Source organism: Lissotriton vulgaris, chromosome 6 (assembly GCF_964263255.1).
Source record: "Lissotriton vulgaris chromosome 6, aLisVul1.2, whole genome shotgun sequence".
Classification (NCBI taxonomy): domain Eukaryota; kingdom Metazoa; phylum Chordata; class Amphibia; order Caudata; family Salamandridae; genus Lissotriton; species Lissotriton vulgaris.
The window spans coordinates 35,353,781-35,380,447 of NC_141694.1; the positions used below are offsets into that span (position 1 = coordinate 35,353,781).

The 26,667-nt window shown below is 45.2% G+C and overlaps 1 protein-coding gene across 1 annotated transcript in view; it reads left to right on the forward strand.

Annotated features, from left to right (window-relative positions):
• The first annotated feature begins 214 nt into the window (after positions 1-214).
• The window catches only part of GLO1 (glyoxalase I), a 158,132-nt gene continuing 131,679 nt past the window's right edge, over positions 215-26,667 (forward strand). The window contains exon 1 of the mRNA XM_086925889.1: positions 215-459. Within this exon, the coding sequence (XP_086782015.1) occupies positions 373-459 (87 nt within the window). The 5' untranslated portion in view covers positions 215-372. The remainder of the gene's footprint in view (positions 460-26,667) is intronic.

Below are 26,667 nucleotides of genomic sequence, written 5' to 3' on the forward strand. Positions count from 1 at the left end.
ATTTTGTTTGCTCACAATTGTCACTTTTGCCTCATGTAACTTAACGTTTGCTTTTGTAATTTGTTCACTTGTAATTTTCTCCTCATGTATCATTACTGTTCCTTTTGTGAAGCGCTCTGACGCCTTCGGGTAAAGTCCGCGCTATATAAAAACGCATAAATAAATAAATAAATAAATACATAAATTAAAATAGAGGGGGTTTTGGCAACTCGTAAGGGCTCGGGAGAGCCAGGGCTTTAAGCAAGCGTCCGGTGACGCTCCCGGTCCGCCCACAGTCCCGCCCGGTGGGAGGCGGACCTAGCTCCCGCCTCTCCGCCTAGTTCAGTCCCAGGATCAGGTCACCTCTCTTCCCGTCGCCTTAGCAGCTGCATCATGGCCGAAGTCCCGGCGCCCGAGTTGCACGGCCTGTCCGAGGAGGACGTGGCCAGCGCGTGCACCGACCCGGACCCTACCACCAAGGTGAGCGCGAGAGGAAGGCCGCGTGACTGACAGCGCTGACGGCCACATGGGGGGCCCGCCCGAGCAGGCGCGCGCGGCGCTCTGGGAGGGAGGGAGGGAGGGAGGGAGGCGGGTGAGCGCGAGCAGGCTCCACAGCTCGCGCAGGGAGAGTGACTTGACTTGCGTTTCAAGAGGCCCTGATTGACAGGTCTCTCAGTGCCCGGGAGTGTGGGTCACTGCGAGCTGCCCTCCCCTGTAGGTTTGACACCTTCCCAAGAGAAAAATGCCGGCTATTCGTTGTTGTTTTAAACATTTGCAGAGACTTGGTTTTGATGTCAATAAAACTGCAACCAAAATACTCTTTATTCGTTTGCAACATCACTTTTCTGTCGTTGTTCACTTAATTGTCTTAGATCGTTAATGTAGCTCTAAACACATGTATATTTGCGGTTTGAAGTATGTACATATGCATGCTAAAATGACCGGCCTTAAGTGGATTTGCATATTTTTTTACCGGATGGGGCATCAAATTACCAGCGGTGCAGGTAGAAAACCGGCTAGGTGGCAACCCTCCTCCCAGAGCTCGCCAAGCCCCTTCCTGTCTCACTTGTACAAAGGGGAAAAGGTTTAGAGTATGTTGATGACGGAACAGTGCTTACGATTTCTGCGTTTTTGCAGGACTTGTAAATTGTTTTGGTTTTATTTCTCCTGTTCTAAATTACTAAATTAATGCTGTGGCGAAAAAGTAAACTTGTGCATCTTTATACCGAGAACAGCAAGTGGCAGAGTTCTGAAAAGGGAAAGTCGAATTGAGCCACCACAACATATTACATGTAACTGGTCCAGGGATTATTAAAATAATAAAAAGTAAAATACAGGGATGACGTCTGAGTGTGTTGTGTGTGTGTGTGTGTGTATGTGTATATATATATATATATATATATATATTCCACTATAACATTTCAGTGACATTCACTGGAAATAATATCAGTTAAAGTGGAGTTACGGTTTGAAGTTAGAACTGGAAAAACCACAGAAATTAGCAGGTTCTGGTTAGAATCGCAGTTCACAAGTCACAAAACAGACAAGAAAACAATAACTTGCACCCCAAATGCAAGACTTGTGACTTCGCACTTAATGTGACAGATACAAATTCCGTAAAGAATCTTCAACATAAGATTAAATGTCATATTAACCTCGACACACAGACTACTGTAAATGTAGTATTATAGATAGTTTGAGTATGTATTGTTAATTACATTTTGCTTTTAGGTTCTTAATGGCCAGTGCACAACGGGACTTGGCTGCTGGGCCAGGCCCTAGTCAAACCCTCTGCTGCAGGAGGGTTTGCAGTTTGGCCTAGCCTATGACTAGGCCCTGTGCCAAATCTGCTGCAGGTTGGCAACCCCTGCTGCTTCCCGCCTTTAGTGATTAACAGCAGGTGATTGATGCAGGGCCTGGCATACGCCCAGACACTAAGTTGAACCCAAAGCTTTTTACTTTTAGGGTTTATGGACCTCAATGTAGGTTCACTAACCCACATTAACCTTCACAGCCAAGGACAAATACAGAGCAATATTAATCTGCGTTGTGTGGGGCGGTGAACCTACGTAGAGCCTGCAAATCTCTTTAAAAAAAACAAAAGTCCCATATAAGCTCATGAAGCTTGTCTTGGATGAGTGATACCTGGCCGCGAAGCTTTCCATGGGTTTGCAAAGCCTTGCTAGGGCTTGCAGATCTGTGCTGGGAACTACAAACCAAGGTTGTGCACCCCATGACAATCAGCTTCTTCCTTTGTTCATGGAGGTTCCCTTAGGGGTACTTGCCCAACCCATGGGTGCAGGATGCTCCGTGATTGTTTTGTAGCGCTGTAATGTTTGTCTCCACCTTGTGATAAACCAAATACGTTGTTTCAAGCTCACTGGCTCAAATGTGTTTGCTGACCCAATTTGGGTGGGGGGAAAGCTCCTTCATCCAACCAGATTTGAATACTTTTCACATTTTTGATCAGTGAAGGTTTGCAAAGTCGAGTTTGTGTACCTCAGCAAATTAACTGTCCAGCTATCTGTTTAACCTTTTCATCCCCAGACCAAAACTATTGTTCTGTATTAACTTCTCAATGTATTGATCTTACCTTTCATGCTGTAGCCCCACGTTATTTAATATATACGTGTCCCCCTTGGCAAAGATCATCGGAGACCATAACTTTTTCCAGTTTTTGTATGCTGATGACATGCAGCTTCTGTTTTCATTCGATAACAACTCAGATGCTACCAAACATAGCTTTGCAGAAGGTATGCTTGCAATCTCCAACTGGCTGTCAAAGAACTTTCTCCAGTTGAATGCCGATAAGACTTAAGTCCTTCTTTTTGGCAGAGCTCAACATCTCTGTTCCCCAGGGTGGTGGCGACCGAATTAGGCCCGCTCCTGTGCCTACCAACGAGGCTAAAAACCTAGGAGTGTATCTGGACCTTTCTCTAGCTAGGAAGGAGCAGGTAGCAGCTGTTTCAGGTAGCTGTTTTGGTTTATTAACACTCCTACAGAGAGTGTTCGATATTCTCACTCTATCGATATTCTTCCTCTATCAGCACTTCAAGCCTTTGTGGTGAGTAGATTGGACTACTGCAATGCACTCCTGGGTGCCGCGAATGAGGAGACACTGAATAGGCTCCAGGTAGTGCAAAACACGGCAGCCCTATTGGCTGTAAATCAACCACCCAGAACCTTCTCTCTGCCATTACTAAAAAGCTTGCTTTGGCTTCCTGTTCGATGTCGAATCAAGTTAAAAATGTGTTGTCTGATTCATTAAACCCTTAATAATAACAATCCCAGGTACATGACTGATTGTCTTATCCCCTACCTGCTCAACAGACCGCTACATTCTAGCGGAAAGGCTCTTCTTGTGGTACCCCAGGTTTACAAGTTTCGCACAGGTGGTAAAGCCTTTGCCTATGTTGCTCCCTGCCTTTGGAAAAAAACTCCATATGGTGCTACGGGTGTGTCCAGATCTGTCCAAATTTAGAAAGTTACTAAAAACAATACTTTTCTAGCCTAGCTAGTTCTTCACCTCCTTGGTGTTATGCTTTGCTGCCAGCACGGAGATACCCCTGTAGGGGTGAGTCCTGCGCTCTATAAATCCCTCATTCTTTCATTCATTCATACAAAAGCAGGCAAAGGCTTCTTCTTTGACTACATTTCTACATTCATGCAAAGTTTGGTTTAATTCTGTTCAGCTATTTTATTTTTATTTATTTTATTTTGAAGCTTATAAAGTGCAGGGCTACCCCCTACTGGGGTGTCCCGGCGCTAAGGACAACAAGCAACCAGAGGGGTCCAGCAAAGCTTAAAGATTGGAGAACAGCCAGGTTTTCAGTTTACTCCGGAACAGCCGTTCCGACGTAGTGAACCGGAGGTCCAGTGGAAGGCTGTTCCAGTGTTTAGCAGTTACCACAGCAAAGGCTCTACCCCTGTTCTAGAACGGCGAAAGTGAGGGGTACAGAGAAGCCGGAGATGGTTGGTTTGATCTGAGGGCTCGAGAAGAGTGAACAGGTTTGAGCCTATTTCTCAGGTAGACCGGGCCATGGCCATTGAGGGCCCTGAACGCAAAGACCAAAGCTTTGAATTGAATGCGACAGATCACTGGCAGCCAGTGTAGCTTCACCAGGTACGGAGTGATCGAATGGCGATACGGAATGTTACAAATCAGCCTGGCGGCAGCATTCTGCACTATCTGCAGTCGCTTGATCAGGTATGCTGGGGCTCCTACGTACAAGCTGTTAGAGTAATCCAGATGAGAAGTAATTAAGGCGTGCATGACAGTCCTCCGGGAATCAAAAGGGAGAAAAGGAGAAATGTTCCTGATCATACGCAGTTTGCAGAAACAGGCTGCCGTGACTTTGTTGATTTGGGTTTTACAAGACAAAGCATTGTCAAATTGGAAACCCAAATTACGGGCAGCTTGAACTGGAACTGGTGGGGGGTTTAACTCCGAAGGCCACCACAGTGTAGAAGGGGGTGGAGAACTTTGATTAAAGAATAAGACCTCTGTCTTCTCCGTATTAAGTTTGAGATTGTTGGTAGTCATCCAGGAGGAGATGTTAACAAGTCAGCGTCAAAAGTTGGACAGGCTACTTTCAGAGTGATCTCTAAAGGAGAACAAATATTCCCATGGGAATTAAATTGGGGAAATGTCACTTTCGTGATTCACCGAAAGCTTAGTACAGTTTTAATTAATTGTAATATTGCATTTCTGTCGTTGACTTTAATTAGAAGCCGGAGATCATTAATACAGCTGTAAAACGCATGTAATCGTGCATTCTATTTACAGTTGCAGTTTGAAGTATGTACAGAAACGGGTTAAAATGTCCTGGCTTTAGGTGGTTTTGCATATTTTTACCGGATGGGGCATCAAATTACCAGTGGTGCTGCTAGAAAACCGGCTCCCCAGTCCTCACCAAGTCCCTTCCTGTCTTGTACAAAGTTGAAAAGTTTTTTTAGCATGTTGACGACTTAACCGTTCTTAGGATTTCTGCAATTTTGCAGGGCTTCCATAGTGTTTTGGTTTTATTTTTCCTGTTCTTCGTTAATCAACCAACGTTGTGGCAAAAAAGTAGACTTTTATTATTTTTTGTATTTAAACAAATGTTATAAAAGCATTGACACAAGAATCACATATTTTCATTATTGTTACAGTGGCCTAAAAGACCTTGTACAGCATATTCAAAAATGCTTTTTCTTTCCAATTACCATATTAACTACATATAAATTGCTATGCAAAACTCACCCCCCCACCTCTACACAAGTCTATACCTTTTGTGCGTAGGAAATGTGGAGGGCAGCGTATCATCTGGTGTGTGGGATTGGACTAATCTTTTAAGGTTGTCTGCGCCATGGAGCCCTCAGGAGAGGGGTTTCTTGCGCCTGGTTCTAGGTCTTTCATAGAGTCCACTAACGTCTCCCAGGCCCGTGCTACGTTTATGGATCGTGTGTCCCTCCTAGCTTCTCTGAGTAGAATTTCTCTTTCGTATCTCACCTTCTTATCCAGTTCTCTCCACCATCTAGCTATCCGGGCCCCCCTGGGAGATTTTCAATTTCTCGTTATTTCATGTTTCGTGAGTATAAAGGCTAAGTCCTGGAATCTGCTGGTGACCTTCCTTTTTAGTTGTGTGGGGGAACCAATTAAATATGCAATGACCCGTAGTGCAGGGGACCTCCTTGGAAATCGTGGCCGCTACTACTTTAATGAACTTGGATAGTGAGTTTCATTGGTAATTTATCTAACACAACTCATGTGCCCCGAGTTCCAAAGGAACGATGTGCTCAGAGAGTTTAGGTAATCCATAGTGGTAGCACTGTGAAGAAATCTAGCAACTTCGGAAGGGCAATCATTTTGAGAAGGGCCACTCTACCATCCAATGAGAGTGTTTGGCAAAACTATGTGCAGGCTCGTAGTGCTCTCACGGCCAGTCCTACATTCCTGCCTAGTAGGTTCTGCCTTTCATGATATATTTTTACCCCTAAATATGGCAAACAGTCAGGCTCCCATCATAGGTCTCCCGGCTCGTCCTGCGGCGGTGTGTCAGCCCTAAAGGGAAAAGGTTGGGATTTCTGCCCATTTGTGCTCCCAAGCCAGACCATGCCCCAAACTCTCCCAGCATAGACCTGGCTCCCACCAAATCTGTCTCCCATGTCCCTCAAAAATAAAATTAGGTCCTCCGCATATAGGGCAATTTGATGCTGGTGGTTACCCATCCGCATGTCCCTGTATCTACCCTCTTCCCGTGACAGGCAGGCCAATGGTTCCATTGCTTGGGCGAAGAACACCAAGAAAGTGGGCACCCCTGTCGCCTACCTCAGCCCACTTTATAGCTGTCCCCGTTCGCACTCCGGCCATGTCATCTAAATATAATAGTTAAGTCCATGCTAAAAATTCCTGACCTAGCTCCATCTTGGAATTGACCCCGTAAAGGAACTTCCATTCAAGGCTATCAAAAGCTTTTTCAGTATCAACTGCAAAGACTGCTGCCCCGCTGTCTTCCCGGTGTTCATATTCCAGGATAGAACCTAATATTCTGCCAGTAGTGAAACCTGCCTGGTCCTGGTGCACCAATTTAGGCATGAGCGGGAGCGAGCTGGGGGCCAGGATTTTGCTCAGAATTTTATACTCTAGGTTGAGCATCAACAGGGGCTTGTAGGACGTACAATCTTGTTCTGGCTTCCCCGATTTCAGGAGAGGAATCACCAGGGACTCTTATGTGGTGCCCGGCAGGTGGCCAGCATCCCGTGCTGCCTTATAAAGGGTCTCTAATTTTAGGGCCAGCTCTACTGCTTGCATCATATAAAATTCGGCCGGAAATCCATCTGATCCCGGGGTTTTCCCACGCACCAGTCCTTTGATGGCCACTCTGATCTCTTGCACTGTGATATGGCCACCTAGTTCCTGGGTGAGGGTAGTTAGTGGTACTGGTACCAAATGAACCCGCAAGTCATCTTCATCCTAATGTGCAATGTTTGTATATCGTCTGGAGTAATATTGCAGGAAGTGCCTGTAAATATCTTCCTGTCTATATAGCCTACTGTTATCTCCTGAGTTCAGCTCGACAATAAGCGAACCTCTCTTTGCTAGGTTTGCCAACCAGGCAAGTAGCAAGCCTGAGCGGTCCTGCTATGTGTGGGTTCTTATCATATATTGTTTATAGTCGAACCAGCGGAGTCGCTTTGCCAGACTCGCCACCTTTTCCCTGGCGTCTAAGAGCATCTGATGGATTTCTGGGTGTTGCGGCCTGTACCTCTCTAATTCAAGCAGTTCATGTTCTGATTATATAACTTCATGCAACAGTGTCACTCGTATGGCTACTGACTCTGTCATGCACCGCCCCCTTATCACAGCTTTAAAAGCATCCCATTCCAATAATGGGGAAGTCACCGACCCAGCATTGTCCTCAAAATATTGTTGAAGGCTGGTCCCAATCACCTCGCTGAGCACAGGGTCCCTTAACTCTTCCGGCTTCGACCGCCAGGTTGGAATCTGAGTAGGAGGGTGTTCCCAGTGTAGTTTCAATAGGACCGCATTATGGCCCGAGATAGTTCGGGCCAAGTATTCCACGCCGGTGAGCAGGCCATGTGTATCTGGGTACATTAGCACATATATCCAGCCGTACTTGTAGTTCGTGCGAGCTGGAAAAGAAGGAATAATCTCTAGCCTCTGGGTATAATTTACGCCAGGAATCTACCAGCCCCCTCTACCCACGTCAATCCTTAAATCTCCTAGCCATCTGATGAGTAGGGGAATCCTTAAGCGGGTGTGATTGGTCATCCTCAGGATCTGCCACGTAGTTAAAGTCTCCTCCCACAACTGCCAAGGATACGAGGTAGGGGGCTAATGTGTTCGACTGTCTTTCTAGGAAACCTCCCTGTTCTGTATTTGGGGCGTAGACATTAATGAGTGCTATGTCTTTTCGTGCCTGCCAGCCTGTCACTACCACATACCTCCCTTCAGTGTCTGCTTGGTGTCCTATGTGTTGGAAAGGGATCCCAGAGCAAACCCATATCATGGTGCCCCTCGCAACTGCCGACTATGTAGTATAGTATGCCTGGCCTCTCCACCTTTTATCTAATGCTGCCCCTTCCTTTGTTGTGAGGTGTGTCTTGTGCAATAATGCAATGTAGACCCCCCTCTGCTTTAAATAAGAGAATACTATGTACCTCTTAGTCATTGTATGCATTCCGCTGCCATTCCAGGATAACAATGTAAAGTCAGTAGAGCTGGGCATTACGAATCGTCTCTCTCGCTCCTCTTTGCTGTCCTCCCCACACCAACTCGGTTCCAACACAGTAGCAACCCATTTTCTGGTCCGTGCACACGTCAGATTATGAGTGTCAGTGCTGTGGTAGGGTACTTGATATTAAGGAGCTGCTATTCACCTTACAGTGCACACAATTACATTTAAATGTCTGTAAATGAACTGTGCATATATTCCAGAATATATAAAGCACAAATGAGGAAAATGTTTGGTATTTCTAAAGTGTGGTGGAAACGAATATTTTAACAGTCAAAACAAATCAATACCTAGGTGGTGACATGTCCACACATCACTTGTGTGCAGTAAAACTGTTTGTGCAAATGTAACGATTATTTCAATTGAAGATGTGCTATTTGTAATGGCGTGGGCTACCACAACATGCATACTCCACTTTACCCCATTCTAGTCTGCACCACTCCACGACACTGTCCTCTGCATCTCTCCATTCCACACTGCGTCACTACACTGTACTCCGCTCTAAGCCACTTCACTCAACGTCTCTCTACACTAAACACTTTACGCCAATGTACTCTACCCCACCCAACTCTGAAACACCTACTCAATGCCACTCTATTTCACTCTGCGCCATTCCACTCTACGCCACTGCAGTCTGTCCTGCGCCACCCCGCTGCACTCTACGCCGCTGCACTCTACATATAACTTTATTCAAAACCACTACACTCTAGGCCATTGCACTCTACGCCAGTCTACTCCTCACCACTGCACTGTCTGCCACTATACTCTGTTATGTCCCCTACCCTAGGCCTAAGTAGCAAAGTGACCTTTTACCTACATTTGTCCTTCCTTGCTCTGCATACTGGTTCTAGCACTGACCTTTTGCCCAGATATGTGCTGAATAAATGTCGATCGGTTTCCTTGAAACTAGCCTCCTTTATTATGTATGAGGATTCTTAGTAAAATCCCCTGTATATGACGTACAGAACAGGATTAACATACTCTGTACAAAAGTCATCGCTATTTTCATCCTAGGGCGACTGGGTTACTTTGCATAGTTGCAGGTATTGATTTAGCCCCTTTTACATAATCGTACTCACAACATATCGATTGTGGTAGAAGCCCTGGGGCTACATTTTTGGTATAAAAGAACTGCACCTTTACTAGGTAACGAGAAACTTCTACGATGACCAAGACAACGGTTCCTGCACGCTGAAGCTACAACACAGACAAGTCTGATATCCCTTGCGGGGTGTCCAACTCATGACCAAGGTGGGGGTCTTTCATTCTCTCCCAACAGGTAATGGGGTTGGCTCTTTACTAGGGGATTCTTGGCTTTACACCCACATACATGCTAGGTACACTTGGGTTCTATTTACTCTGTTGGTGCTTGCAATCTTTTACATTTGCTTCTGTCTATTCATTGCCGCAGCAAACATCTTTTATGCTAGAATGACGTTGGTTCAATAAATGCTTATTCAAAACGTCCCCACCGTTTATTCTGTGTATCTCTCTGAGACTAAGTGAGCATGATTCACTGAGCGAAAAGTACTGTACTGTTCCCACGATCCCTGAAGGGTCAAGGTGGTTGTCATGTTCAAGGGTTGCCAGAAACTGTTCGCTCCTTGGTAATGTTTGGTGGCATATGGTGGCCCTGTGAGCTAGCTGGTCTGTAGGCTGACATATCCTGTGGGTGTGTCCGGAATAAGTCTATACACCAATCCCTTAGTTTATGTTGTAAAAAAAATGCCCGGACCCTATGTATTCTTGGTAACTACACGATGTGCACATTTGTTGGACAACATAAACTAATCTAAACTACACATAACCAACTGCATCATTTGTAATGTCTTGGAAGAGTTCTTTTCAGAAAAACTACTATTCGGATTAGTCTCACACGAACCATGACACTGATCAGAGCTTCTGATCTAAGCAGTTTGGTCACGTTTATGCACCCATTCGTCTCGGCTCCTAATTTTCTGCCATAATGTTGTACAGTTCAAAATCTCAAGTGCTATGAAATTCCCTAGTAAAACGTGTAGTAGAAACATTCACAAATGTGCAGTTAAAAAAAAATCAAAGCACCCCCTATTCGCTTCAAAAGGACGGAGGGGTTGTCATTGTGTATTTGAGCTAACAAAAATGTTTTTTTTGCTCCAGCCCCACCTCCACAAGAGCAAGCCAGAAAAGGGTTGTAGTTCAGGAGAGGTTGGTACTGAGAGTCTCAATGTTAGTGGACGAGAAGAGCAACCGCAGCAGAGTGGAAAGTTTCAAGAGGCAAGCATTCCCACGGTTCAAAGCTTTTTATGCACCATGGACTCCTTACTCCGTTCAGACCAAGAATGGCACATTCAGAGGGGTAGCATTGAAATCTCCCTTCAAAGAGAGCGTGCAGTAAGATGCTGCTAGTAGAGTTTTTTTATTTTTAACATTTTATTGGCATTTGCTTTTCATTCCAGACATTATATACATATTCACATCGTAGTAATTGTCTTGCAGAGGTCATTTCTTTGCTGTCTAGTTTACATCATTTTATATATTTGTTGGTATGCATTGTTCTCTTCATGTCTGCCTGAGAATCTCAACCTTAGAAGTGTATTGTCATCTTGGATGGCTCTCATGTTCTTCCCCTTCCAATGTCCCCTACAGTCCCCCCAGCCCTGCTGTCAACTAGGAAATCCCTGCACCTCGCCATGTGTGTGGTCTGGGTTACCCTCGGCTTATGTTGGGCCTTGCTCCTCTCTTCAGGCTTTTAGGCTCACCATGGCAGTGTTCCTCATTTTACTCTTGCTGTCCCCTCCCGTGGTTCGGGCTACCAGAGTTTTCAAGTCTGGGTAGTTCCCGGTGGGTGCTCGGTGCTGATTCCAGTTCCTCATTCTTCATGTCATCCACTAGTGCGCCTCATGCCTGCACCGAATATATGATTTTACCACGATTGCAAGTTCCACGCATGGCATTACCACGCGAATTTTAGTTCGCAAGTGGCTTTACCACGCTGGAATTTACAACAATGGATTATAACAGGCGTAGAAACGTCCACTAAGCACAAATGAAACATAATGAAACTGATAGGCAAAAAAAGTATGTCTAGAGTTTGTAGTAACTGCTTAACCCAATCAATCGTTTTTTTTCCACATTCAAAAACAACAAATTACCCTAGATTTATAAATTCTTTTATTTTACTGTGCGCTTAAATATTTATATATTTTAAATAAAGATTATGTACTTACCTTACACCTTCCCGTCTTTCACCAGCAGCCCTTGCTTCCATCCACCATCGAAACAAGCGTCAAAACACGTCTACCAACATTAAAAACGGACTGCTATTTTGACGTACACGGCACGTCTTTGGGGGAGGCACTTTCCTTTTTCTTCAGTGGTACTGAAGTGCGTATTTTTTTTCTAAGTAACCTGCTCCTTTGTTTTTGGTTTTTTTTGGGGGGGGAGACCCCCCCCAGCCCCCCCAAGTACCCCTCCCGAGCCCCCAAGCCCACGCAGAACGAATGGAAGGAATACCACGTCTCCCCCCAGCCCACGCAGAACGTACTTGCGTGGTAGTGGAGGTCGTGGAAGGCACCCGCGTTTAAAAGACGTTTGCGTGGTAAGTGGCTCGTGGAAAACGTTATTAGTGGTAATTACTTCGTAGTAAATGTTTCCCGCCTGCACCCTCTCCAGCCTGCCTATTCCCCGTTTTGCTTTTCTGAGCAATATTCTATTTTCGCAACCTGCCCATTTTTCTAGTTTGCGCTTCTATGTTGGGGCCCTGGGGCCTGCTGGGTCCTTCCATCTGCTGGTCAGTTCTCGCTTTGCCAGTATAAAGGCCGAGTCCTGAAACCTCGCTGTCACTTTAATGCTGCTAGTAGAGTTGTAAAGCATTCAGGTATTTCTTTCCAGTAGTATCAATCTACGCATGTCTACCAGTTGCTGACTGGTTCTCTGGCTTGTACGCTTAAAACTTAGGATTTGGGAGCAGCCCACCTCCAGGCTGATCATTAGAAAAACACCTGTTGAAAAATGGAATCCATCCGTTTGGGACAGATCCCACCTTGATATAGGATGAGTAGTAGGGAAGGCTTAACTCTACTTCAAGATTCAATTTTTAGGCGAGTTTCACTTGCCACCAGAATGCAACATTCCCCATGGGTGTTCTGTGGAAGAAAATCTGTATTCCCTCCTTACAGATTCAGGGTACAGAGAGTAAGGGTGAGGAAGAATTGGGTTACGATGGCCCTGTTTTTCTGTGGGCTGAAAGCATCCTTAGTCTTGCAGTTCACATAAAAGGTATTTCTGAGCAATCCTTTCAATCAAAAATGTCAAACGCTTTTGTAAAGTGCATACTACTTATTGAACATTTTTCCACACAGGTCAAAGTATAGCTTCTAGAAGGGGTTTGATTTAAGTCCTGCCCTATAGCTGGGAAAGGAAGAACACTAACTTACATGTTTTTGTTGAAGAGCTCCATAACATGGGCCCTGACACTGAAATGCTCTTTGCCCCTTGATCCTACATGAAAACATAGAATGTAGAGTAACCTCTTATCCTGAACTGTAAGCCTCTGTTTAGGTCCTCGTTTTTAGGTCTCGTAGCGATACAGCGCGTCAGCGCTGTACTCGCCGAGATCTTATGTCAGGGAGCATGCTTCCCAGGAGACAGTCTGGGTCGCGCGCTTTGCCTTTTCCGCCGGCCGCGCGCGCGCGAACGCGCTCGCCGTGTCTGTCTCCTGGGAAGCATACATACACAGGCACCCTCTGCACGCATGCGCACACACAGACACACACACACACACAAGCACACATACACGTACGCACACATACAGAGACCCCCGTCGCGCACACACACACGCTCCTCCGTTGCACACACACACACGCTCGCACACACAAGCGCACCGCCCCCCATCCCACTTACCGCCAGTCCGGTCTTTCCCCTCATCTCGCAGGACACCAGTTTATGCATCCCCTCTCCTCGCGCGCCACAGTCCACGTCATCACGTCATCACTTCGCCCGACAGAAAACGTGCCACGTGACGTCGCTGGTGGTGTTGTTATTCTGTCCCAATATGGCGTCTATCATGGAAGGTCCGCTAAGCAAATGTCCCTGGTAGGTACGGGGTCGAGGCCGTTCCATAGCGCCAAACCGCACTCTGTCGGCTGCTCCGCGGGTCTAGCCCCTGTACTGCCTGGGTCCTAACGAGTCAAGCGGGTTGGTTCTCTCGCACGGGTTAGTGAGGCTGGGGTAGGGTCAGTCACATGTATAGTTAACTCTCTAAGCAAATGTCCCTGGTAGGTACGGGGTCGAGGCCGTTCCATAGCGCCAAACCGCACTCTGTCGGCTGCTCCGCGGGTCTAGCCCCTGTACTGCCTGGGTCCTAACGAGTCAAGCGGGTTGGTTCTCTCGCACGGGTTAGTGAGGCTGGGGTAGGGTCAGTCACATGTATAGTTAACTCTGACTCGGCTCAGACTTCTTAGATTTTGTAGCAGAACTTACTACTTCATTTTACTCGTCTTAATATTATCGCCACAGCCTCTATGCTTTAGCCATTTACACCATCGTTTCTGCAGTCGGTGCATTTCAGAATTGTGGTATAAAATACCTATTTTCCTAGCCTGTGTATGTGTACCTCAAATTACTTTAGATCGCTCTATCTCCCTTGCCGCCCACACCGGATTGGCAGGTAAACTCTGATTTTAAGTTTCTATTTGAGCTCTGGTAGCAGTTACCAGGTCTAACCAAACCCCTATCCTTCTGCCGTCTTAATTTAAGATACTGGGTCAAACTACTTTCTGAACCCTGTTTGTCTGCATGCGATCACCTTATTTTACTAAGTCGGTGAGCTGTGTGTGGTGCAAGTTTAAGAGTAAATCGATTTTCCTCTCTTAAGCTGAAAAGACCAGCCGCTCTTATCAAGTGAATCGGAGGTCCGTATTTAAAATCTAGAACACTAATGGCTCAAAGTGCCAACATGCTGAAAGTGTCCTGTGAGATTTTGCCTCTAAAAAAAAATTAAGTAAAAATGCACCTACGTACGTACTGCGGTCCTCCCCATCTCTTCTGCATGTCTTTGCTCTAGGTAGGCTCTCTTGCTAAACGACTCTTTGGAGTTGGTACGTTTGGTTTGTGCTTGTCAAATGTGCTACTTCCTGGTGCTGTTTAGAGAGGAAAACGAGGTCTACCAGCATCTGCACCCTGCAATGGAGGGTTGGCAGGCGGTATGAATGCGGGTGGGTGAAGGCGTTTCAGATGGACTTGACGTGTGGGAGATTTGTAGCTTGACTGTTTTTCAAGGGTGCTTGGCTTTGGTGTGATGCCCATTTTGGTCTTGTATGGGGTAGCCTGCCTTTGCATGTGCCCTCTTTGGTAGATTTAGGGGTGTATTTCTGTTGTAGGTATGTCGGAGGCTAGTCGGTTTTCTTTTATTCATTATGCTTATCTTGATTGGTTCTAGGTGTTGGTGTACAGGTCCTGTTATTAGACCCGCCTTAAGTGTTAAGCAGAGTAATTTTGTGTTCATCTTTAGATACGAAATTTACTAAAGTGGTTATGTCTGGTTGCATAGTTGGGAGTAATTCGATCAAATCCTACCTCAGGAGCACAAACTTAACAAGTACGAGAAGCTGTTACATTCACTGCTGTACTAATAGCGCAAAATGCACCCTCTGGAAAAAGGCGCAAAATGCTAGTTATGCTCCCTGTGTAAATTGCATAATCTTGTGCATTTTTACTTTCATTACACAGCAAATTACATACTTTACGCCCCTGCTGTGTGTCACTAGGGCACATCCTGATGGGGCAAGGGTTGTGCATATGGAGTGAGGGGGTGCTGCATTTTCTGCTTGTTCTCTGGTTGTGGCACACCACAGATCCATACTCTAAGGTGGAGGCACCCTCTGGGTAGGCCCTCACACTGGTCAACTCTTGCTGTGTGCGAGGATGGATCCATTGTGTCTTAGGGTTTAAAGAACATAGGATGACTTTTGGAGAGAAGAAGAGTGGAGGTCATGTGCGATAAAGTGCCTGGCAGCAGCAGAGAGCGCTGTGCTGACATCAGTGACAGTTCTGCCTTCGTAGCACCCTCACGCAGGCCCCGTGGTATGGACAGCGCCTTGCAGTAATGGCAGATGCACTCTCGGCGCTGCACAAAGCGTCACTACCTCAGTGTGCATTGGAAGCCGCAACACACACTAGACCGCGCCTAGAGGTAGTAATTAAGTGCAGTGTGCCCTGCCAGCTTACAAACACACTGCCGCCATCAAGGAGAGTCACCAGGCACTGCGCTGCTGCTCGCTTCAAGGCACCTAGGCGTGTGCACACAGCGTCACTCAGTCACGCTCTTCCTCTCATCCCATTCTTTGCCCAGTTGTCTTCTCTTCTTCTCCATTTCAACCTCTTCTTTCTCTATCCCTCCTGTCTCATGTGCTCCTCCCGGGTTTGTGTGGTTTCTCGTTTGTTTTTTTTCCTCTCTCTCCACAGTGCTTGTATCCGTGTTCCACCTTTCTGCTCCTTCAGTGTTCTCCCTTTTCTGTTCTACTTTCCCCTCACCCCACCTTCTCTTTGCCCCTTACCACACCTAACCTTCTCTTCGCGGTCTTTCCACATCTTCCTTTTACATACTTTTCCCTTCTCCCCTGTCCCCAAGCTGAAGACAGTCAAGGGGGGTTGTAAATCCAGTATTTGTAAAGCACGAACAGTTACCCGGAGGCATCCCGGCGTTGGGGGCCGTCAGGAATATTACGCAATTTATTGCCCAGAGTCACATGGTGCTGGGCTGACTTGTTTCCGTTTCCCACCCGCTCCTACATTACGACCGCTCTACCTCACACCAGCTTTTTTATTTATTTATTTTAATTGGAGCTTTTGTGCTAAAAAATATTTATTTTTCTATTTGCCGTCTTCCAAACTGAATTGGAAAAAAAAGAAAACTGGAGCAAAACACACCTATGTAATGTCAGCGAAGTGCGCATACATTCTGATGCATGCTTTTGACAGTGGAATAACTGCACAGCCATTGTGTGGGCATTTTGTTATACATTTTTATTTTGATGATTGTGGGCAGCATCTCAATGCTTTGCAGCCCCACCAAAGGCAATTGGCAAAGCTAATACAGGCTTGAGCAAACTGGAAACACCCAAGGCACAGGCAGAAAAGTCGATCAAATCCTCAAAACCCCTGCTTCTGCTCCCACCCCAGCCTCTCTCCATGGAAAGTTCTGTCCTGACGTCCCTTTCCCCTTCAGATACAACTGCCCTCAGCCTGGTCTCCTGAGCCTCCATCTCTGCTCACCACCCATACTTCAATGGTACATTCTTAGACTTTGGTACATCAACAGAGGTTAGATTTTTGCCTCACTCTTTAGGGTCTTGAACCTCAGTGACATCATCCAAAAGAATATAGCATCTCAGGGGCCACAAACACAAGCACAAAAACAAAGCAGGGAAAGAGGACTTCCGACCAGTTATTGAGGGCCTCACCCTTACCCACCACTATCCGGTCCTACCCTCTTCAAGGGAAACTCACCTGATTTCCAAATCTCCTCAACAAAGACATTCTTTTGAAACCATATTAACGTATAATACTGATTGGCCCAATCCTTCTGCTATTAGTAACACCAATACAGACTTTGCTAAAAATTTAATGCAACCCATTGTCATATACAATGCCAATAACTCAAACTTTAATGCTGCGAGACCTATTGCATTGCAAATGCTTGTTAATCTGAGTAGTAACATCTGCTGGGACCAGATTACGTATGCACCTAAACATCCAGGCCCTCACTTTTAAACGTCTATGTTCAATGTTCTTTAAGGCCTTTTTTACCTCTTTGTCATGATCCTCCTTTTTTTTTTTCTCTTTCAGTTCGATTATTAACCTGACTGCTATGTTCTGGCCCCTTTGTGACTTGTTTAGTTAATAGCTGGGCAGCCCAGCATACAAGCCATTGCAATAATCCATTCTAGCGTTAATTGTAGCACCAGAAATTAATACCTTGTGATTTATAGATGTGAGATAGTCCAGGTTTCAATTTGTTCAACTGAAAAAAACTGCTACCCCGCCCCATTCCCTGTCTGAAATTGTAGCCCCATTTCCCCATTCAAGCGGAATCGCAGAGCAGCAGAGACCGATGTCAGCGATTGATTCAACCACGAGCGACGCCACTTGCTCCTCCCTGTGTGTCGGACGAAGGGCATCAGGAGCTGCAGGGAGGCCTCGGACCTGTGCTTTTCAGAAAATATGGCATGCATCATAGCCAGACTGTGGGAGTTTTCGAACTCCATCAGACTTTTGCATATTGAAGCTGTTCTTGGCGGTCAGTATTTCCTGTCGGGACTGCTCCCTGCAATTTTAAGCTTGCTTTTTAAGTCGAGCATCAGCGCGCATGCGCAGTCTGCAAGCCCTGCTGTATTCAATTAAACCACCTTATTCCCGCCTGCTGCTTACCATTTGTTGTTCACCGTGTCGCTCTTCTTTGCTGGCTCCTAACACTCCTCTTTGATTCCAATAGCCAACACATCAGTTCCGTTGAAGGCAAAGGATCACCAATTAAGTACAGTTTTCTGATGCCTTCACTATACATCTGTACTTTGTGGGAACTCCTTTTTTTTTTTTTTCTTCTTCTCACCCCAGAATGGAAGGATTGAAAAATGTTTTTTTTTTTTCCATTATTGCAGAGCGCCATTGCATTATCCCCGCCCGAATTGCAGCTTGCATACCCCAGCTGTGTTGATGACTGCACCACATTGCTTCGCCCACCAGGTGCCCGTGCCATCCTTGTTGTTTTTTTATTTTAAAGCAAAAGTTGTGTGAACGCGCCAGCGCACAACCCCACTCCCGAATCGCAGCTTGTTTTCTATTCCTTCTTGCGCATTATTATTTATTTGGTTCCATATCCGAGCGGTCTTGATAAGTGCACCGCATTCCTTTGGCTGCTGGGCCCCTGTACTGTCCTTATTATATTATTTTTATTATGCCATGTTTAATAATAAAACTTAAACTATAAACTTTTAAATAACCGCTTACTTTATTAAGGAGTGGCAATGTTTTGTATCAATCTAAGGCATACGTGCTTCCAAAGGGCATCCACAGCACAGGGAAAAGCACAAACACTCAAAAGACAGTATCCATCTTCTGTCTTCACCACTGCTTTCTACTCCTTCTCTGTTGGTGTGCGTCATCAGTAAGCCTTCCATTAGAGGCATTTCAGGAACAGGCTGTTCATCTTCCTTGGAAGGGAGTGGTAAGCTTCTTCCCTTGAAGACGTAGCCTATGGTCGATAGCGAGGATAACCGGTAAGTTCATGTAATGGCCTTAGTTTACCCCCTTCTGTTCATGTGCTTGCAGTATGAATGGAATTCTGCATTTGGATGTTTCCTTTAATTTACCGCTTGTATTTTGGCTGGAGTGAACGTGCAATACACAGCTGCACAATCCACAGCCTCTGCTCCAATTGCAGCACACGTACCCAAGATGATGCCCGCCTCAGTGGCCAGCAGTCGGACTGTGGCCCAGCAAATAAATCTTCCCACTACTACGCCTGTCAGTCACAGCGTGGGTAATCTTATATCTGCCCTCTGCATCGCAGTCCAGCCATACTATGGCAATGCGTCGGCACATGAATCTGCCCTCAACAGCGCAGCAAGCACCAGCAGCTATTCACCAAGGAATGCCCCCATTATGCAGCAGGATAGTGTTTCCCCACTTTAGCTACACCTTTTTTGCAGCTGCTTCAGCCCCAACGGGTGCTGATGGGCCACAGGGTCTTTCTCAGGATCTGATCATGGCAGTGCTTAACATCCCCCAATCCCACCAAACCACAGGTATCGCTATCGCTTCGAAAACACTCTGCAGCACTATCCTCTTGGGCCTTCTGTTTTGTGTGCTTAAAGTTTGGGTGGAATTGTGTATCTTGGGTCTTGCCCTTTTTGCAGGATCCATTTGTAGTACCTTTGAGGAGAACTCTGGAACGCAAATGAATAAAGGTGGGATGTTAACCTACCGTATTCCCATGACCGCATTCATTGAGTCTGGCATCGCTTAGGTTGCACTCAGGTTTGTGTTATCTGTGGCAATTTCAGATGGGAACTTCAGATGCAAACAGAAGTGAGCCTTGTTCCAGAGGGATCTGGTTTGGTAGCAGGTGACTTTGGATTTTATGGTGGTGTGCAGTTAAAAAGTAATGTGGTCTTCGTGAAGTTTTGTGGGAGACATTCTAAAAGAAGATTTTCAACCCAGAGCTGGTCACGTGAGGTTTCTTTGCCAAAAAGAATGATCTCTGTTCTAATGGATTTAATTTGAGCCCACTTAGTCTTCGAGGAATGCCTAGTATTTCATGGTGTGTCAAAGGTATGTGAGATAGTAGGGTACAGCTGCCTGTTTGCCCATGTTTTTTTTTTCTTCTACACTTTTCTTCTAGTTTATTAATTCTATCCAGGATATTATTGAATGGACTTTATGATTTTGAGGATTCCTGGGACAGTATGTGGATATCTTTTTTAATACTGTCTAAAAAGTAGCATTTTCACATTATCTTCAGCATTGCATAGTTGGAACCGAGAGGACTAGCTTTAGTTTCCAAGTTAATAAGATAGTGTTAACGTTTCTTTTTTATGCAACTGGAAACTTTTGGGACGAGGAATTCCTCAACTTCAGACACAAGTTAGGACGTGTGAAAGCCCTTAGAAATAACCTCCATGTTTCAGTTAAGTCTGTTTTTATTTCTAACCGGTATACTGCTTTGTGTTTCAATGAAAGAATGCATTCCATTGCTTTTTCAAGATTTGTTTTTCCTTTAAATGATGGGGTTTTACGGTATTTCGATATTTTGAAGTTGCATATATCTGAGTCTGAATAGGTGTTTGGTTCCTATTCTGCAGTATTACAGTAACTGGTGGAGTCGTTTTTTTTTTTAGGCTACATTTTTATCTCCAAATAGTTGCCCTCAATGGTATAAATATTTACAACAAGGGGTGGTGAGGGACAGAGTCTCTGAAATAAGCAGAAAGCTCTCACCCAGTCCAGAGATCAGGGCTAGATCCAACACCGTTTTTTAGCTCACTGCACCATCCCAGTTTCAGAACCTGGCTGTATGCAAATTAGTCTGTTCCTGTCCCAGTGCATGATGGGAACAGGGCAAACCAAACTACAAAAGCCAATTCTTACACTGGGAAGGAAACAAGCTCCCGGGGACCGGTTTCTGGCATTTACAGCCGTCTTCGGCCCGGTTTGCTTGAATCCTGATGGTGCAATGAGCAAGGGTCTCACATCTGAGAATACCCTTCCACGCTTGGGGTGGACAAAAATATTTACAACAAGGGGTGGTGAGGGACAGAGTCTCTGAAATAGTTGCCCTCAATGGTATAAAAGCAATCTTTCTGTTTTTTTTCGATGGTGCAGTTTTTTTTACTACCTGCAGCATACCAACACCTCTCATGGATTAGCATCTAGCAGTCCTTCTCTCTTACTTTCTACAAATTGCCCGTTTACCAGGGCCTGGAGAAAGCACATTGCCTATATTCCCAACTGCACACCCACAAGAAACACAATTGTGTAATTGAGCTCCCACGAAAAAAGACTTCATAACTAGACCTGCGGGTCTAAACCTTTTGACTTTTCTGGACCTCCGCTGAATCTTTAATAATATCCAGAGCCTTTGCTCAAAACCAGAGACCCTGACTGTCTCAATTTTGATGATTTCAACCACAAAACAACGTGCACAAATAATGAAACAAGCGTTAATCAAGCAAAACACAAAATGTAAAACATTTAATTAAATTCCCATTCGGATTTATAAAAAAACATTTTAAAGGAAATATGGCAGCTTTTTATGTTCAATTGAAGCCACCCATCGTACATGTTATTTTCAGTTTGATGCATTTGCACAACTCCCACGAATCAATCTGAGGGTGTCCTCTTCATTTTTGTTCTTCAATTGCAATTTTTTCACATTTGAGAAGATTAAAAATTATTGTTAATTCATATACAGGTTATTAATCTGCTAATATTACATATTCTAGGCAGATGCGGAACCCCCAAGTAGGCGTCACCGACCACAGGTTAAGAACGGCAGAACTAGACCTGATCACTGCTAGGTTAACACATTAAAAGTACTCCTGCATAGCTTCACAAAGTGTTTTTCTCTCTGGCCGTTTTACACTTTTTTTTAACACTTGCTTTAATCACTAGTGTTAAAGACTGGTGTTTCATAATATATGTCAGTCTAGTAGCAGTTGTTCAGTGTTTCATTTACATTCATTGTGTTTTTCAAAACCAGCAAGGCGTGCGTAAAAACGCACTTTCTATTTCTAGTTGTTGCTTATGAAAAGCAGGGCTGTCGGTAACCGCGCCTCGCTTACTGCCAGCCTCGCTTCTCCTAAGCAAAGACTCCAAGTACAAGTTTACGCACCGCCTTCAGGTTTTCAAAACACATAAATAAAAGGCATTGTCATTTACAATGCCAGTAGCTCACTCTCGCAAATGCAAGACATATTGAACTTGCAAAATGGTTGTTACAGTTTGTAATGCTCTGTGCATCATTGTAGGTGCTAACAGCACTCAAACTAGTTTCTGGTTAGCCCTAACTTGGAGTGTGTGGTATGACTCTATTTAAGAAATGTTAACTGCTGGTACTCAACACTTTTTTTCTCCTAAAACTCCTGGTCGCTCTTGGTCAATTTCTGCAGGTGACAAACCTATGAGAAGTAGGTTTTATCCGGTTTGTAAATTGGATTTTACCGGGCGAAATGAGCGTATTTCTGAAATTGCATTGTCGGCATCTTTTTATTTGTTTCCGCCCTATTGAAAGGCGTTATCTTTAAGCAAATTAAGTCTCATCCAGTTTTAATTTGTGTTCAGAGTGCGACATGGTCTAATATAAGAAACACTGGCAGTTTTTTACACTCTAAAGACTAGCCGAATGTACTGTGGCATTAATTATTATGACTAAATAGAACAGACGTTTGTTTATTTGATCTTTTTAGACATGTAATGATTTTCATGAATTGAACATGATTCCAGTTAACTTGCTGCCTCATTCAAGAAAGCCAGTCCATGCGGTCATTTTGGATCACCGCAGCCTTTGATTCTCTCCAGCATTCCTTCTGGTTGTAGGTCTATAGAACTGTGCCTGAGTAAGATGCATCCAGTTTATAATTTAATAAAGTTCTTGGACTGAAAAAATATCTGTAGAGAACCAAATGTTTACTTGCGTATCGTCCTCATGCAGTTGAACCTGTTCTTCTTTGAAAAGGTACAACCTGGGTTGAAGAGGATAGTTGTTAAACAAAAGGGGGCATAAGTGAGACCCCAATGTACGCTGCAGGAGGATCAATGACCACCAGGTTTGACGGAGGAAGACTGCTTACAAAGAGTTCAGTCACTAGAGTCGTGGACCAGTCTACGTGTGGTTCACAATATCGGCTGCCGCAGTCGGTTCCAGCATGTCCAAGACACTGCATGTCTGATCATCTCTGGAACTTAGGGCATCGGTCCACAAGCAGATTACCAGGTTTTGTGTGCCATTTATTGGCCTGAAGCCTAGATGTAGAGGGCAATACAACAATTTATTTTCAAGTAACTAGTTGGTACTTTTTAAAAAATATATATATATTTGGAGAGTGCTGAAAAGAGAGAACCATATGGAGTCATTTGTACATTATTTTTAGGTGGTTGACTGGCAGCAGAGGTCTTGGCAATGTCAATCTTGTAAATGTATTTATTTGTCTTGCGGATAGTGTTTTGGTAGTAGCATCCACTGAAGCAATAGTCCTAGTGCCTTAGGGAAGAGGATGAATTATGTAGCATTTCACACCTTTCTGGCAAGTTATCTATAGGCACTGAAGGACGTTCCTGCAGAGGCAATGCCGGTGGTAGGCCACACAAGGAGAAACCCAACATAATCATTTTTATAACACTTGTAATGAAAGTCTAAGTTAAACTATGAATTAGGGTTTCTCTCATTATTAAAAGGTCACAAGAATAAAGCTGGAGCTTTTCCCTAGCTTTCAATTCAAACATAAGCTTTACAAACTCAAGTTATGTTTTGACCGTGAAAAGCTGCCACGTCTAGGTGAGAACAGCCTTTGTGTTCTTCTACTGTTGAAACATGCAAGCGGGCATAACTGATGATACAGTTTTGGTGTGCATCAGTGGGCGTTAGGGCACACTTCAGAGTTTGCTTATTTGCCATCGGACGTATGTTTAAGCATGACAAAGCGGTTTAATTTGACATGTTAGTGGTGCAGACCTATCTGCAGTACCCTAGGACACCGGTCAGGCGTATTGCTAGACTTCTAATCCCACATGTGGGTGGTGTAATGACCACACTGCCAGCTACATTGGATAGTAAAAAAAAAAAAAAAATGTTATTAAACATTTTATTGGATTTTGAGATACATAATCACAGCAGTCGAATAAACCCCCTCCCCCCAAATGAACATACACAGTGCAGCGTGTTAGCGTCCCAGTACGTGTGCCCTTCTTTCGGTAAATACACAGCCTTGCAGCCAACAACCCATCTCTGGGCAGGTGGCGCTCAGAACACTCATCACGACCTTAACCAACCGGTGGGACTTACCACCCCCAGAACCCTCCCTCCCCACTCCCAAATGAATGGGCTACCCTTCCATGCCCTACGTGTATGGCAGCTCCTTGTTCGCGTGCACCTACCCCAGGCTACTTCCGAGAATTCACCCCGGCATCCTGATCCCCCTGAGCTCTCTCAATAGGTTACCTACTACTTCTATACCCTACCCTGGTACGTACCCTTCTGGGGCACCCCATAGCGTTGAGCGAATCTCGCTCATCTAAAGTGTGATCACATCGTGGCCTCGCAGTGCGCTCCCTCCTCCCCACCGTAGGCCGAATCTTTGGCTTCGTCCTCGGTGCCCCTGCCACTCAAATGCGTCTAGAACAACACCCAAAAATGTTTCAGGCGGCTCCTGGGAGGCAACAGCTCACTGTAGTGTTCAGACTGCGTGCAGTAGTATAGCATGATATGTGCCCAGCGTTTGGTTGTGGGTGTCGGTCCTCTCATCCAGCATAGGGCTATCACCCTTTTGGCTATGAGCATCCCTATGTCCACCTGCCTGCGAGTAGACCCGGGAAACTTCCTGGAATGACCCGACAGCGCCAGCGCAGGGTCTAGGACCAACTCTACCTTAAATATCCTGCTCAGCTCTGCAAAGATGCCCTCCCAGTATGCCCGTACTCCCGGGCACAGCCACGCCAAGTGTAAAAAATCCGGCGCATGGCACCTCTCGCATTCTGCAGCTTCGCGGAGGCCATATCTGTGCAGATGTTCAGGGGTGTAATGCACTCTGGTGATAAATTTAAAATGTACCAGTCTATGCTTGCCATTTAAAGATATCCGCCTGGTGTTGATGCAGCAGTAGCGCCACATATCATCATCTATTGTAATCTGTAAATCTCTTTGCCATACCAGCCTAGCTGTCGTAATTTGGTGTTCCCTGTGAGACATCGCTATTTTATAGACATTGGTTGTCAACTTGCGAGGAGTCTCAGTCTTCACTATATAGGTGAGTTCATGGACCTCCAGTGGTTCTGCAAGGTCATCTCCCAGCTGCTCCAGAAGGGCTCTGCGCACTCTAATATTGGAAACGTAGCAGTAAGGAGTCCCCCCGCCCCCACTCTCAGTAACCTGATCCCAGGACTTAACCTTCTCGTCACGGAAGAGGACCCCCGCCAGCTTGATATTCAACTTGTGCAGGGCATTTATCACTCCTTTATCTCTGCAGGGGGACAGCCATTGGGCCCATTCCACCGGCATTCTGGGCGAGTATAGCAACGCCCCACCCTGCTGTTGCAGGAGGCAATGCCATGCATGATTGGTGGCTGCGATATGTTATTTACGTTGGCGCTGGAGGAGAGGGAAGGGGGACGCCTTTGCTTGGAGTCCGTGTATACTTCTTGGAGAAGCTGAAAGAGGGCTTTGAAAAAAGGTCGAACAAGAGAACCACTGGCTTAACGAAACTTGAGAGGGCCCCTGGGAAAGGTACGTGGAGGGGCCTCCTCCGGTCTCAATCGGGAGCTATCCAGCAAGAGTATTGTGCTGAGGGGGTCCCCTGGAGCATCAGACGCCCCTGCACCGTGGGCGCCTCTGTTACGCCACTTGAGGTGACTTGGGGTATTGTCTGGGATGCTGCAAACATAGTTATCAGAGGATAAATCAGTTCACACCTATGCACTTTTTTACTAAGTTGCCCTGGGGAAAAAATAGTGTGTAACTCCAATTCAACGAGTTGAACGTCAGCATAAACTAGACCGCTCCCAAAAACTTGCAAATCCCCTACAACAGCAGTGAGTGAAATAGAGCAACTGCTAATGGGGGAATCTGGTAGAAAATGTTCCATCTCACTTGTGTGAAGGAAAAAAAAGAACACCAGTAAGAAGGCTTATCGCCTTTTGGTCCATAGACTGAAGAAACTACAAACTCAACTACATCTTGAGGATTGTTGAAAATGGCTTTATCATAGTGTTGGTGTGAGGAGGAACCCTATGATAAAGCATGACACCTAAGCGTGAGGGGGGTTAGGGGGTGGGGGTTTATGTCCTAAACAGAAATCACTGACATTTTAAATGAGACGGGAACCACTGTCCTCCTGCCAATGTGGTTTGAGATTATATTGAGAGGCCATTTGTACTCTTCGCAAGTCCAGACAGTCCCGCCAGTCATGTTACCATTTGTGATGATATTAGAACACTGGGGCATATTATTCAGACATATGTTGTCTCCAACCTGACTGCCCTTCCCAAAATATCTATTGTTGGATTTCATAATTGGACACCAGGGGCAGCTGGTGATCTTTGAAAGTGATGGGGCTTAATACCAGCAAGGAGTTCACTCCATAAAAATAAATGCTTTCCTCATTCTCCCTTCCTCTCACATTTAGGCCCCTATTAGCAAACATTTGGGGCTGGATTTACATCACAAAAATTATGCAAACCTGCAAAAAACTGTTTTTTTAATTTACTTTTCAGCGCTCAACTTTTTTCAGTGCCTGAAAGTAACGCAAAGTGGAACTGCTTGAAGTTGCAAAGTGTCAAGGTGGCGTCCATGGGTGATACATGGGCGTTACCATGCACCCACCAATATGTTTTTTTTTTTATTTATTTATTTTTTTATTTTATTTTTTATAAATGATTTTATTAACTTTTCAAGAAACAGTGGTCTTCATCACTATCATACAGTGCAAGACATACCTTAGGAAATCAAGCAAGAGAAAGGGGTTGGGTACCTTTGACATTACGCTTTACAGTTCATCATTATACATTCAGCAGTGCGAGTGGTTTGTCAACCCGGGTGATCTGGGGGGGGGGGGGGGGTTTCGCAAATGTGACCCCTATACTCATACCAGTTGGACCAGATACCGACCCATTTCTGTGGGCATCCCCTGGCTACATAAACAGTCTTCTCCTGGAGCATGCACCAGTCCATGTCTTTTTTCCAGGGACCAAGTTTAGGAGT